Raw genomic sequence first — 15,041 nt, forward strand, 5'->3', positions numbered from 1 at the left:
GGCTGGGTGGCTTATAAACAACAGGAATTTATTACTCACAGTTCTGGCAGCCAGAAATCCAAGATCAGGGCACTAGCATGACCTCATCCGGGTCACAAACTTCCCATTGCATCCTCATGTGGTAGAAGGGACAAGGGAGCTCTCTGGGGTCTCCTCTGTGAGGGCATTGAAACTATTCCTGAGGGCTCTGCTGATGGCTAATTGCCTCCCAAAGGCTCAACCTTCCACCATCACCTTGGCAGTTAGGTTTCAACATGTGGATTTGGGTAGACACATTCAGACCATAGAACCCTCCCTTTCTACCTTCATGGGGCCCAGAGGGCCAGGCCTTCCCATCTTGTGAATTCTACTCTAGCCCTGCACCTCGGTTTGCAAGCGGGGAAATAGAGGAATCGAGGCGATCATGTCACAGGCCGGCTTGCACATATACTTCCCCCCCACACACACTGTACGGATGGCTCCCCGGGCCCTGCATGTGTTCACAAAGGCAAAAGAGAAGGTGCAATCATAATTTTGTTTTGCCAAGCCCCAAACTGTTTATTTAGCCAGGAATCAAACTAAAAAGAAGCCTATTCGAACCTGAGCCAAGCCTGAGTATCTTCACATAAAGTATTTCTTTGAAACAAGCCAGAAGCATCGAAATGGCCTCCCTGCTGAACCTCAATGGAAGTGAAATAGTATTTGGTCCAAAGTGGGCTTTGCCCCTAATTAGACATGTGGTTGGGTTGAGCAGCTTCTGTTAGCCGTGCCTCAGTTTACTCCTCTCTAAAGTAAGGGGGCTGCACAACATGATGTCTAAGGTCACTTCTAAGGCCAGACTCTCGGTGCCTGGGGTATGGGCAGAGCTGGGGGGACCGGGCTGGGGTTGCCGAGGCCACGGCCATGGCTATCTTCATGCTCTGGCCTCACCAGAGCCGGGTCAGGGTCCAAAGAAGTCATCAGAACACAGCAGGAACCAGGGCATAGGAAGGAGATGTGGGAAAGAGGGCAACTGAGGAAGGGGCACCAATGGGTCACAGAATCTGACTCCTTGAGGAGAGGTTTTGAGTGACCCGCCTCGCGGAGCCCGTCGCAGCAGCAGGAGCGAAGAGGAGGATGGTTCTGTCCATTTTCCCCTGTCGTAGGAGGTAGGGGCCAGCTGACCATCATGACTCCTCCTGAAAGACTCCAGCTGCTAATCATTCATTGTGGCTCCCTGGGAGCCCCTGCTTTTCCTTCTTGTCCCTTTCATGCCCCCTCTCGGCCATGTCACTCTTCCCTGGACAGAGCCGCAGTTTATGTAGTATTTCTCAGTTGCTCTGGGAGAAAATGAATGATGACAGAAACTGAAACCGGTGGTTGGAAAGAATCTCTGGGCCTAGCTGATGCTCTCAATCATTCATGCGCTGACCCCTGCGTCCTGGGGAACTGAGACGGGCCTGTCTGCAGGTCCCTGCGGTGTTGGCTTTCAAGGGCCAGAGTTTCAGAGAGAGTGTGGAAGGCTGGACTCCTGGGGAGGAGAGTGGCAAGACGCAGGGGAGGACAGCCCCGCCTGAGAGGCCGAGCTCAGGAGCGGTCAGCAATGGCTCCTGCAGGGACAGGGGATGCGTGTTTAGGTTTGCGAGCCAGCCCACCACTGCTCAGCTCTGCTGCTGGCCCGTGGGTGCAGCTGCTGTCAGTATGAAACGATGAGCATGGCTTTGTTCCAATAAAATTTAATTATAGATACTGAAATTTGAATTTCACATAATTTTCATGTCATGAAATATTATTAATCTTTTTATTTTTTTCCCAACCATTTGAAAACAGAAACACATTCTTAGCTCAAGAGTCAGATTTGGCCCGTGGGCCATCATTTGCTCACCCGGGCTTGAGATGCAGCAGGACAGCCTTGCAGGGAGTGGGGCCCAGTGGCAGGCGCTCCTGAGGGGCCCTCTGCGTAGCCCACTGCGCCCCCGCTGTACACTCACTCAAATGTCTTCACAAACCATGGCATCACTGAGCACCACCTTGGATAATATATGGTAGCAAACAGCTATTCAAAGACTTCTATTTTATAAAGTATTTACTTACTCAGCTTATTTACCCCTGTTTTCTCAACTATTGTATTATCTTACAACATTGGATGTAGTTTTATAAATCCCGCATAAAATGAAGCAGGGTACAAATGGAATGAACACTAATCTTCATTAATAGGGTTGGGACCTACTAGGAACTCCTCCAGAGCCCAAAGCTCCCACTGTGCCTGGTCACCGCCCATTGCTTCCCCTTCCCCTTCTCCCACACTGTGAGGCCCCAGGAAGGGGGGGGGCAGTCCTGGTGATGTTATTAGTCTCATTTTATACCAGAGGAAAACTGAGGCTCTGCAAGGTTAGGTTATCAACCCCAAAACTCACAGCTACAGAAAAGCCACACTTGCAAGTGAAGAGCAGTGATGTGAGGGGGAGGGAGGCCAAGCTGGGAGAGCGCGGATTCTGATGGAAATAGAGGATTTGTTGGGCAAGGTGGGTGAACCTTCTCTGGAGAGCGTGGCAGGCTACATATCCGGGTCTGCTGGGTAGCCATCCTGCTGCCCACCCCTACCCTCACTCGCTCTGTTCATGCCCAGGGCAGAGTTACTCACTGAGCTGCACTGGTCTGAGTCTCACAGGATTAGAACCAATGCTCTAGGACCCTGAACACCAAGACCTAGGAATCAGGACCCTTGGGTTAAGTCCAAGGCTAGTGTCCAGGCTCTGGAAGCAACAGCATCATGACAGGGCTCCTGTTTCCTCACTCTGGACACCTCTGCCCCCGTGGACTGAGCAGTGTCAGGTGATAAGAGGACATGAGGGGACTAACACCCAGGCCAGAGACCAATGGTATAAGCAGCACCCGGCAGGCCAAGCCATCCATCCATCCATTTTTGCCTTTTTTTAAAAATTAATTCATTCGATAACTCTGTAGCAGTTACCTATTGCTGCATAACAAATTATTCCAAAATGTAATGACCTAAAACCACAAGTCTTATATCTCCTAGTCTCTGGGGATAAGGCAGCTGGGTGTGGCTCAGCTGAGTGAGTCTGGCTCAGGGCAACTCCCAGGGCTGAATTAAGGTATCAGCCAGGGCTGCTCCATTCAAATTACTTCAAGGCTCTACTAGAGAAGGCTCAGCTTCCAAACTCACTCACATGGTTGCTGGGAGGATTCAGTTGCCAGGTGGACTTCTCCAGAGGGCCGCTCTCAACATGGCAGATGGCTTCCTCAGAGCAAGTGAGCCAAGAAGAGCAGAGAGAGGAGAGCAAGACAGAAGTCACAGTCTTGGGAAACTAATCTCAGAAGTGATATCTGGTCACTTTTACCATATTCCATTTACTAGAAGCAAGTTACTGGGTCCAGCTTACACTCAGGGGGGCTGGGCTTCCACAAGGGCCTGACTAGAAGAGGCTAGGGCCATTGTGAGCCATTTCAGGGTTATCCACCCAAACCTGCCCCACCCTAAGCACACCCAGTGTCACCAAAGGCCGCAAGCCTGGGCCTTCCCCCAAATCAATCCTTTCTAATCCCCCCTTTTTTCCCTAGGCTTCAAAGTGTGTGTGTGGGGGGAGAGGGACCAGCAGCAGCAGCAGCATCTGGGAGCTTGATAGAAATGCATTTTCCCAGGCCCTGCCCCAGACCAAAGGAATCAGAAACTCCAGGTGGCCCACCATCTGTGCTGTTGCAAGCCCACCAGTGATTCTGGTGTGTGATGAAGTCTGAGAACCACCGCCTAGGCCTTCATGCCAGTTGTTGTGGATCTGGATGCACTTTCCTACTGGGCTAATGTGCTGAAAGGTCCAGGCTATTTCTCATGCTTGCCAAGGTCCATCCAGGTGCCTGGGGAGAGAAGCCTGTCGCTGCTCCAGTGCAGTGATTCTTCCCAGATAAAGTCCTTCCCAGCCCTTCCTCACAGGGCCCTCCTACCCCACAAAAGGCCAGTGCAGAAGCCCAGGGCAACCCTTGCAGCCTGCCTGAGGGAGGGGCACTGGGCTCTCTCCTGGTCCTTTGTTGTGCCAGGCCTGATGAGTGGATATTTGGCCCCCTGGGCCTCTCTTCCAGCTCAGGACTCGGTGTTATATAAAGAACTACAAAGGACAGGATCACAGCCGTCTGTTTGGGGCCTAGAAAGAGCAGACAGCAAGGGCCAAGAGAGTGACAACAGCTCTGTGGATCTTTGTAATGTTTACAGTGGATCTGTCACCTTGGATTTGGGGACTCTGAGTCCTGTCATGTGCCTGTGGGTAGCACCCACACACGGGAACTTCAAAATGGACCTCAAAGGGGCAGCGGAGCTACAGAATCAGACACCCCATAGTGGTGTCTCTCCCTAAGGGCTTGAGTCTCTCAAAAGACGTAGCACCTCCTCCCTCCCTGTCTGCAGCCCACAGAGCCAGTGCCTGCATGGCCCTCAGACCAGGGCAACCCCTTCTGCCCACACAGGGCCTCTGACTGAGGGGCCCTCCTCCTTCCCTACCTCCGCAAGCCCTTTGTCCTCGCTGCCCACATGGCAAGGCAGGCTGTGCTCAAATCACTCCCATGCCGTGGGTGCAGTGGGTGACATGGGTGCAGGAGAAACCTCCCAGCCCTGCCTGTGCTCCTGAACTTGCCCCTTCAGCCCCCCATTCCTCACCGCCTGCCTCAGCATGTCTCTGGGTTCCCCCGTACTCTACCTACCAGGGGCCAGGGCACCCTCACTTGGGCAGCTTGAGCTGGGTGCCTCCCAAGTGAAATTCAGCAGGTCACCTGAACCTCGAGACGGTGATGGCAGCAGAGGCTCTCCAGGAGTGCAGAGCTGGTGCCCACTCCTCCGATTTCTTTCCCCCCTCACTGCAGTGTCAACGGCACTTATCAAGGGAGGGGGCCCTCAGGCGAGGCCGGACAGCAGTAAGGAATGAGAGGATTGGTCTCCACTAGGAGCCCACACAGTGATTTCACTCTGGTAATTCATTTACTCCTCACACCCATTAAGAGGATGAGTTTTCCCGTTTTTAGAGGAAAAACTGAGGCTCTGCCTAGATAAGGAGGCCATATGACATTTACTCCATTCTGACACCCGAGTGAATCTTTGCCTTAATTCTCCCTCTGGTCCCCCTTCTCTCCGGGGTGACAGACTCAGACAGGCATGCAAATCAGCCCATGCCCAGGAGCTGCTGACAGTCAGCAGGATGCTCATCAGTTCTGCCCTCTTGGCTGCCACCTGCCCACCTGCTTCCTGCTCAGGGCCCCTGGGAGTGCCTCGCAGGACCTCCCCTCACTCCCACCTCAGTACAGACTGGAAACTCAGGGAGCCCCAGGCCCTTGGCTCGGCAGCCCAGTGGACCATTGCCTCTGTGTGAGTTACCCTCAGGGAAAGCGGAGCCCTGCCTTGTGTGAGCAAACCTAGCTGGCAGGTAGAGCTCCCAGAGCCCCTTCAGAGTCTGTGGCTGTAAAAGGCCACAGCCCCCCTGCCATGCTGGGCTGGGTGCCCCTCCACATTCAGTCTGAGGGGGCTAAATTGACAGGGTACCCAAAGTTGAATGTTTGGACCTTGGCTTTGCAGATTCAGGAAATTCGATCAATTCATCTATTTGAGGTACTGATTCACTCTAAGCTCAAATGAAACTGTAGCTAGGAATTGTGCTTTACTGTCAGGAACAGCATCCCCACTACAGTGACTTAAGCAAATTAAAGGCTTATTCTCTCACTTAAAGACTGGACGAAGGCAGCCCAGGCCTGGTATGGCATGGTCACCAGGCGCCCCATCTTCAAGATCACAGCATGCACACAGGAGCTCCTGCTTTCTCGTCCACTTTCCAGACAAGAAGTGGGAGGGCAGCAGCCCTGAATGAGGAGCCCCTCCTGCAGTCGTCGCCCTTTACACAGGGTCCTGGAAGTCCCACCATGACTTTCTTCACATTTCATTGGCCAGCCCCAGGCGCAGGGGAGCCTGAGAAATGTAGTATTTTAGCTGAGCATATTGCTACCGTAATTAAAGTCAGGATGTCCCTACCAAAGAAGGGGAAGGTGGGTATTCCCTGCAGAGTGACATACCCCCGAAGCCAAGTTGCTTATTTACAGAGGAGGATACATTTTTTCCAGTGTCTAGCAGCTTGTCTTCCTCTCAGGGAACCCCTTCTCGGAATCGAGTATCTAAACAGCAGGGGTTTTGGTGAATAAGCCTAAAATTACAGAGGAGAAGGGGACAGCCTCGTCAGGAGCCTCAGTTCCACCTCCCTGCCCTCTCCCAGGGAGCAGGATTCTCACCCCGTCCGTTCCTTCCCCGTCTGTGCGCTCATCCCTTCCTTCAGCGGGCGTGCCCTGAGTAACAGCATGAACAGGACTCTGGCGGTCCCTGGGGAGCAGAAGTGGACGTCCCCCCTGGAATGCCGATGTGTGGCCGTGCAGGAGCACACACCCAGAGCCTGGAACAGCAGGAAGGGAGCCCCCGCTGAGAGGGAGCCCTAACCCAGGGGGCCTTCAGGTGGCTCAGGGCTGCACCTGGAGGAGCAGGGAGGATCGGACGCCTCTAGCCTTCCCGTTGCCATTCTGTCCCTGGAATGCCCGCGGCTCCTCCGTGCTGTCCCCCTGCTGTCCACTGCCCTCTGCAAAGAAGCCTCTCAGGCCTGCCAGTGAGAACGCATGGGCCTTCCAGACACAGGGAGGGCAGAGCTCAGACAAGTCTGACTCTCGTTTTCCTCCTGTGAGCTTTTGCGGGGAGCCTGTCAGTGTCTCGGTGCAGAGGGAGGAGGCATTCCTTCTGCTGGAAAGGTGGGAAGAGGGGCTTCTTAGAGGAGGAGGAGAAGGAAAGCCCCTCGGAGTGAGGCCTGGGGAAGGCCAGTCAGAGCAGGGAGAAGAGCCGTGGTCCTAGTGTCTCACTGTCCTACTGGCCGCCACTTACCCAGCATCTGCTGTGGGCCAGATGCTTGGCCTGCACTATCCCCAATCTTCCTAACAACCTGCCCGTGAATCAAAAGCCAACACCGGGACCCCAGCTCTCTGGGCCATGCTGAGGGCCAGCAGGAGCGAGAGGCAGAGGGGGAGGAGCAGCAGCGAGGCTGGGCCCCCAAAGCTGCACCGCAGGCGGGACGGGCGAGCTGGCCTGTTGGCTTGGAGGACGCCCAGCGCATAGTCAGGCGCTCACCTGGTGTCGGTGGTCTGGATACTGAAGGGGGGATGGAGGGAGGGGTGTCCTGTTTCAGGAAACAAAGAAGAGAGTGACCCTGTCCCAGCTGAGTGTGAGGAAGACCCTCGGCTACAGTGACTGGGGACTGGGGGAGCCCAGTTACGAGGGCGGAGTGGCTGCAGAGAGGACACTGGTTTAGGTTAAGTCACTATTCGTGGAGTCCGGATGGTGAATGACAGATCTGCAGGAAACGCTGATTAATTGGAAAGGAGGGGGTACGGCAGGAGGGAGGGGAAATCAAAGGCAGCTCCAAAGTTCCCAAACCTATTTATTTTAGTTGGGCGATAAGGATGTCTGTGTAAGAGACCGAGCACCGCTTTGAACCTCTTGTGACCACGGCGCACCGAAAGAAATACATTTCACATCTTACGCACCACACACACACACACACACACACACACACACACACACACGCAATCAAGTTTTCACAAAACCATTTAACCTTGCCGCAAGTGATCCCACTGATTTGTTCAAAGGAATCTGTACCTTGAAGAAAAAAAATGTGATTACAGCCCCTAGAATGATTTCATAGACAACTAATGGATTGCAACTTAGAGTTTTAAAAGCACTGAGATGACAATATGGGGGGAGCAGGTTAAAAGGAGGGGAGGCGTGGAATGGATCCAGCTTTAAGTATGTTGAAGGGCATCTGCAGGGAAAATCCAAGTGGCAGCTAAAGTCCAGAGCTCAGAAAGGAGCCCTGGGCCAAAGTGGGAGGTTTAGAAGTTCTCACCCTGTGCCAGCTTTCTCTTTCCCCCCCCCAACAGATGGGAAGATTTCTGGGGGAGGTGGACGGTGCTCTCATGACCCAGCTGCTCAGCACGGGGGCGTTCAGCCAGTAAGTGGGACGTGTTTCTCCCCCATCTGAATACTCACAGAAAAGGCAGGATCTGGTGCAGATCTCGGGATCCTGACCTCAAAAACCCAGAGTGAAAGCCCCAAAATGTTCCTATGCAACTTTTCTGAAGCCAGGGACTTGACAGGAGGTGGTGAGGGACATAAGGACATGTGGGTCCCTAGAAGGAAAACCAATTTGCTATTCATTTCTTTAAAGCAAAGTACAGAAACGTAATTTTTGGCGTCTCTCTTCTGATCTGCCCATCCTAACTCCTGAACTGTCAGGAATCTGGGTGAATAAAACTTGGCAGCAGACCCTCCTGGGGCCGGGGCAGAGGCAGGGGAGGGTCCAGACACCATATTCTGCCTCTGGCTTTCAGAGTGACCATGTACGACTACCAGGCCATGTGCAAGCCCCCGAGTCACCACCACAGCGCCGCCCGGCCCCTGGTCAGTGTGAGTGTCACCCCAGACCCCCGCCACCAGACAGCAAGCCCCCACCTCCCCTGAAATGAAGTTACTAGGTCCCTGGTTTCATCCAGCCTCAAGCACCTGGCCTCGGGGTCCCTCTTGACTCTGACCAGAAAGTCCACTCCCAGTTTTGCCTCCTCCTATCCCAGCCCTGCAGGGCTTGTCTGCGGGTCCTCTGGCGGAGTAGTGTGGTCACACGGATCGTCAGGGCCCTAGAAGCATCACCAAGGGGCTCCTCAGGACGAGGTGCTGCCTGACCTTCTTGATGGGCATATCTAACCCAGGCTATCTGGCCTGCATGCGAGTTTCTCAGATAACCAGCTTTCCAGGCTTCCCCAGCTGGGAAGGGGTGGGAGGGCAGCCGGAGGGGGTGTCCCGGGGTTGTGGTCTAATTCATCACTGCTCCCCAGCCTGGGGCTAACAGTTTGTCCCCCTTCTTCCCAGCCCATCTCTGCCCTCCTGACTGCGACCAGATGGCTGGTGAATGAACTCTTGCTGTGAGTGGGGGGCTGGAGGGGGTACTTCACACAGATGTGTCTTCTGAGGGGGCCCAGAGGAGGAGGGAAGGTCCAGGAGGAACCGTCCTCTGTGTATGGGGCCTCCTCCTTCCTGCTGCTGCCAGGGCCACCTCTCTACTCACCCAGAGACCCTCAGGCAGGGGAGAGGATGTCCTAGAGAGCAGGGCTGGACCTGGGGCCAGCTGGGGGCTCTGGTGCCCCAGCGCTCAGGTCTCAGAGAGAGTCGGTGCTTCGTCCGACAGCTTCCTGCTGGAGTGGAGTGCCTGGGGCTCCCGGCATGCAGACCGCGGGGCTGAGGGTGAGTCCGTGCGGCTGCATAACCGTGTGTTTGGGATCAGTGCCATTTCAGTCAGCTAACTGGAAACCTATCCCCTCTGGGTGGGTGACAGAGGGGACGGGCTCTGGACAGTTCATTGCTCGCATCTCATCCTGCTTGGTTTCTCTCATCACCTTCCCCTCACTCCTGGCTCCCCTCACCTCTGTGTGGCATCACACCATCTTGGGCCGCCACTGCTCCATGTGACATCATTCATCCCATGTGACATCACCACCGTGTGACATCCTGACCTCGTGTGACATTATGCCTGCCCTGTGCTGGGCCTCATGTCCTGGGCAGCCAAAGCTGTCTTCCATCACTGTAAGTAGCGCCTACTGCAGAGCCGAGCTGGGTGGGCAGGTGGGGAGAGCACGGAGCTGCACAGGGCTCGCCCTGAACTCTCTGCTAAAGGGGTGCATTCGAGAGGGCTGAGCTGTCCCCATCCCTAAGCACCCGACTCAGGGGACCTCCCAGCGTAAAGCCCCATTCCTTAGGGGTGCACTGACCTCATCCCACACAGGACAGTCCTGCCCCAGGGAAGACGGAAGTTCAGCTGTCTCCTCAGGTGAGAATGTTTACAATTCCAAGAGGAAAGGGTTATGTGGTCCAGTGGCTGTGACCACATGCAGCTGAGCAGCCACCAGGTTGCCCTGTGGCACACGGACAGTGGTGCCTCCAGCTCAAGTGTCCCCTGAACCCTCAGCTCAGGGTTGAGGGGGTGGCAGGCAGAGGCCTCATCTAACCACTGGGACACGCCTGGGATAATATATCTCCAGAGGATCTTCTGAGGACAGTGTGTCCCCAAAAGGTCTGACCACAAATCAGAAATGTCCTGTCAGCCAGCAGTGACTCGAGTGAGGCCACCTGGTCTTTACCTGCAAAGGGACATGGTCACTTCCAGCCCCTGGGTGGTCCCGGGCTCCTACCTCACAAGACTGTGGCCTTAGCCGGTTTTGCTCAGCCCCTGTGCGCTAACCCTTTCCCTGGTGTTCTGCAATTTCTCCATGGCCTGGGCTGCACACCCCACCCCTTCTTTTCCACAGTTTGGCTTCCTGATGAAAAAATCATTCGCACTGTTGTCCTCTCTCTGGCCTGCTTCACACCTCCTCTGCCTGCTCCCACCGCTGGCCTGCTGGGGGGTGCTCGGAGCCCCAGCTCACGCAGCCAACCCCTGGCATGTTTATAGACTCCTTTTGGAAATCACACCCCACAGTCTTCACAGGACTGCTCTGGGGACAGTTCAGTCTCTGGGTGTTTGTGACAAGAACCAGGAACTAGGTGTCACTACCCATTTAGAAACAGGTCCCTCCCCCCCCTGCATGGGAACACAGGGTCTCTGCCAGCAGCTGCGTCTTACAAAACCCGAGAGTGACCTCCCTAATTCCACCTGTTTAGAATTTCCCTCTTCAGGCCCCTGCCATGGAGCTCTTTCCCTCCCTGCCCAGCAGGCCTGGTTCGGCCAGTCATAGCCATGTCCTTGGGGAAAGAGCACTGGGCTTAGAGCCCAAGGGCCTAGACAGGGTGTAGCTGTGTGACGTTGGGGAGGCCACTTGCCTATTGTTTGCATGGTCATTCTTGTTATCACTGAGGTGACTCACCCATACAAAGTGGCTCAGCTGACAGGGTAGACAGGCCAGACTGAACCAACCCCACCGGGTGTGAGGCCAGTGTAACTAGGCCCGGAAGGAGAGGAGCCAGGTCTCGAGCCTCTGCAGGCTTTAGCCAGGGCATCCAGTCTGGAATCCCAAGGGGCCCTGGAGAGCAAAGCTGCTCAGCAGCCACCCTTGAAGGTCAGTGTGACCATGGCTGAGACCTGACCATGAGTGTAGAGCCCACGCAGAACGCCATGGTTGTTCCTCTAAGCTGGGACAGCTCTGCCTGCAGACTGGCCTCCCCTTGTCATCAAGGTCTGGTGGGGGTTTCTGGGTCTGGTTGGTAAGGAGGCCTATGTAGCTCCCCTACTTACCTTTGTGTGCCCCTGTAAAAGGTCACATTTCCACAATGTGGGATAGGACCTGCCCTGCCTATTTCACAGATAGGCTCTAAGAACAAAAGGAGAGGCGTGGAAAGTGTCTTGAAGAAATAGAGTACTGTAGTAACAAATGACACTGCTATTTTGAACAAAAACAATGACCTTCAGCCCGTAAGCTGGCCCTGTTTGCTTTTTGCTTGCTCACCTCAGGAGCAAACATGGGCCATCCAGGGCAGGCTGCCAGGGACTCTACTTTTCTTGTGCTGAGTCCTTTCCGAGTGAACTCAAATGCACCATAAAGATGCACTGAGGCCCCTGCCCAGCCGGGAGCTGGCCCTCGCTGCTCTGCTCTCTCACCATCAGCAGGGACAGGGGAGCAGCCCTGGGGCTCGTCCAGGCCCTGCACTTGCAGAGCAACCTTAGTTGGACTGAGAAAATGTCACCTGTCCATGCTGAATTGGAGGGTCATGGGGTGAAGGGACTAATGTCTGCCCGAGCCACACCTGGGCACTCTGATCACCTCTGCTTTCCTCTCAGACTCTGCACATCAAAATTCAAAGGAGCCTTCGAGAATGTGCCCTCCTTCCTCCCCCAGCCCCAGCTTACAATGAGGGTTCAGGCTCCCTTAGGCAGGAAGCGGCTTTTCCAAGGTCAGGGGGCTAGTGTGTCAATCACACATCATTGACCCCCAGGGCACCCTGAGGCCCAGTCTGCTGCCCTTCCCACTGTGGGCCACTCCACTCCTTTGATTCCGTTCCTTTTGCCTCTCTATTTTTCTCCCACCCCACCCCTCCATTGCATGTTCTGAGAGCTTTCTGACAAGGGAGCCATCTGCAAGCGGACTGGGGGCATTTCACTGTGTAGCTGCCACACCGGCCCTGGAAGTGTTGAAGCCGAGATCCCTGCAGGCATGACATCTATGGCCCTTCCGATTTGAAGATGCCCTTTCTCCCATCCGCACCTCTGTCTCCCCGCAGCCCACAAGCACAAGAAACAGGACATGCTGCAGCCCTGCGACACGGAGTACCCCGTGTTTGTGCACCAGAGGGCCATCCAGGAGGCCAACGGCATCATCGAGTGTGGGGCCTGCCAGAAGTAAGACCTGAGGCAGCTCTTCCTGTCCCCAGTCTCAGGGCAGGGCTTGGTCAATCACAGGAAGGCGACTCTAAATGGGGAGGAAGAAGGGGGTGCTCTAAATGAAAGGTCACGCTCCGAGGTCTTTGTTTCCCACTCTCCTTAGTGAAAGAAACACAAGCCCAGGCAGAGGGTATGAGGGAGGAGGCCAGTTGGGGACAGTGGGCAGTCTGCTGTGCTACGTTAGGTGGGCTAGGAAACGGTGGTCCTGAGGCCAAATCCTCGTCAGCAAGTCCATCCCCACGCCAGGCCCCAAAGCCATCCCGGACAGAGGAAAATGATCCCACAATTCAATGTCTGCCTCACTCATGCCCACGTAGCAGCTCAGTGTCAGGGCCTGCAAGCTGAACTCCACGGTGAGACCTTGGAAGGCAAGGGTAGATTTGAGGAGAGAAACAAGCCAGCTCTCCAGTTTTCTTGGGACTATTGTTACTTGTGCACTTAGCTCAAAGGCTTGTTGTGAGGATGAAGTAAATGGTATGGTGCAAAACAAAGACTTTAGGGCGGACTTGAGTTTAAAAGGTGGCTCTGCTACTTCCTAGCTGTGTAACCTTGAGCAAGTTACTTAGCCAACTCTAGCCTCAGTTTTCTCATCTACAAAATGGAAATAACCACCTCATGCAGTGTGGTGAAGCTATGTACACATACACATATGTGTGGGGAGGTGCATAAAGCCAACCATCCCAGAGGAAGTGCTCGGCGAGGGGCAGCTGTTATGTAATACACCCAACCTTGCGCACAACAGGCTTCTGTCGTCCTTGACGCCCTCCCTCTTCTCGGGACTCCTGGGCAGTATGCAGGGGCACTGTGCCACCTAGTGGCCCAGGCTGGGCATTGCATCTTCCCCCACCCATGGCCTGCCCCCACCGCATTCGCCCAAAGCAAGGATAGCCACATGTCCCTATTTGCTTGTCACAGTCCTCATTTATGCCTGTTGTCCTTGCATATATTAATAACAACTCCTTTCACTCTCAAAATTTTTACAGTTTGGACTTCCTCCCCTTCTCCAATCTGCTAGGAAAGGAGCATTTGCAAAGGCTTGAGGGTAAAATAAGCCAATAGGACTGAGTCAGTTGCCCAGAGCTGTTCCTGTATCTACCCTGATCTGACCTTCCTCTTGGCTCCATTTCTTCCCCTGCTACCCTAACTCTATACTCGAAGCCTCCAGTGGGGCCCCCGCAGAAGCCCAATGTCAAGCCTTCCATGGATTCCATGGCCCCTCCTCTCTCTTTGCTGCAGGATATTTGTGATGCAACAGATTCCCAATAGTAACCTTCTCCTCCTGGTGACAGACCCCACCTGTGACTGCAGCATCTTCCCGCTAGTCCTGCAGGAGGCTGCAGAAGTCAAATATATCCTTCCAATCTTCCAGGATGTGAGGGATGAGAGTGCAGGAGAGATTGAGGGGTTCAGATTTTGAGGCTGAGGCCAACCTCCCTCAACACCACCATCCCACTCTCCCCTACAAAGCATCATTATTTGTTCTCCAGACCTTCTCCAGGCCCCTGGGTGCTGCCTCCTGACCCACAACTTAGTCTCCAGAATCAGCTCCTGTCATGGGGTGTTTGCCTTAATAGTGAATTCCTCACATAATGCCTCTATCAAGTGTGACAGGATGCGCTCCCAGAAGCTCCGCCGGCGACCAGGCTCCTGTCACGCCTTCCATCCAGAGGTGGGGCTGGAGGGAGGTGAGGGGTGGGGCTTGGTCTCATCCCAAACCCTCAGCTCTGTGGCCGTGCCTACACACCTGCATACATGAGGGCATCTGGACCCAGGAATGCAACTGCACGTGGAAACCTTCATACATGTGCATCAAACACTAAGTCAACCAGGATCCAAGGGGGCTTCTACACAGTCCCAGTCCCAGGGTTTGGGCCCTCAGTGAATCAAAATACAGCTTCCCCATATTATCCGCATTGCCACTACACTTAGCTCCAAGTTATCTCCGCGAACAGGAGGAAACCATTATGTGCAAAATACTAATGGTGACCGACATTTATTGAGTACCGGCCATGTAGCAGGCCCTGAGCTGGGTGTTTTATACACTGTATCATCTTTGCTGGACATGGCTGCCACAAATAATCTGCATCAAAGGTGCTCCCAGAGTCAGTGGCTTCCCTGAAGTCATTCTAAAAGGAAGACCCCACAGCCACTCTAAGACTGGGGCAAGCAGAGAAGTCTTTAGCCCAGCTCAGGGGCTGAGTGTACAGCCTCTGCTTCCCCTTAAAATGTATGGGGTCTAAGAAAGGGGGCAGTGCTTCCTCCACTTTCTGAAACCTCCCTTTCCCCAGTTTTTTGGCCCCTATTAGTCCCAGAGACCCCCGCCCTACGCCTTGCCTCCTCTGGCTGGAGCGGTCACCTCATCTTGAACGCTGCCCTCTCATCTCTACTCTGCGTCAACAGGAGAATGCCCAGGACTGCGGTGGCACCTCAGAAACCTCCGTCTCACTCCCCCTGCTCCTGCTGCCTCTGTGTGCCTGGCTGTTGCCACCCCAGCTGCTGCAGTGACACCCACCGAGGCTGACCTCGGTTTTGACAAGGTGATCCTTCCAGAGACATTTTAAAGAGTTAGCAACTGACGTGGGGCCCAGCTCACTCCAGTGGGGTTATCACAGAGGTCCGTGGTCATCTCAA

The 15,041-nt window shown here is 54.5% G+C and overlaps 1 protein-coding gene across 1 annotated transcript in view; it reads left to right on the forward strand.

The window, feature by feature from the left end:
* The window catches only part of CACNA2D4 (calcium voltage-gated channel auxiliary subunit alpha2delta 4), a gene marked incomplete at both ends in the record, with an annotated part of 112,643 nt that extends 97,728 nt beyond the window's left edge, over nt 1-14,915 (forward strand). The window contains 9 exons of the mRNA XM_081127755.1: nt 7,927-7,997; nt 8,377-8,452; nt 8,912-8,964; nt 9,228-9,283; nt 9,602-9,622; nt 12,251-12,368; nt 13,647-13,795; nt 13,985-14,079; nt 14,811-14,915. Coding sequence (XP_080983881.1) covers nt 7,927-7,997; nt 8,377-8,452; nt 8,912-8,964; nt 9,228-9,283; nt 9,602-9,622; nt 12,251-12,368; nt 13,647-13,795; nt 13,985-14,079; nt 14,811-14,915 — 744 coding nt within the window. The remainder of the gene's footprint in view (nt 1-7,926; nt 7,998-8,376; nt 8,453-8,911; nt 8,965-9,227; nt 9,284-9,601; nt 9,623-12,250; nt 12,369-13,646; nt 13,796-13,984; nt 14,080-14,810) is intronic.
* Between the last annotated feature and the right edge of the window lie 126 nt (nt 14,916-15,041).

Source organism: Miniopterus schreibersii (genome assembly GCF_964146895.1).
Source record: "Miniopterus schreibersii genome assembly, chromosome: 2".
Taxonomy (NCBI): Eukaryota; Metazoa; Chordata; class Mammalia; order Chiroptera; family Miniopteridae; genus Miniopterus; species Miniopterus schreibersii.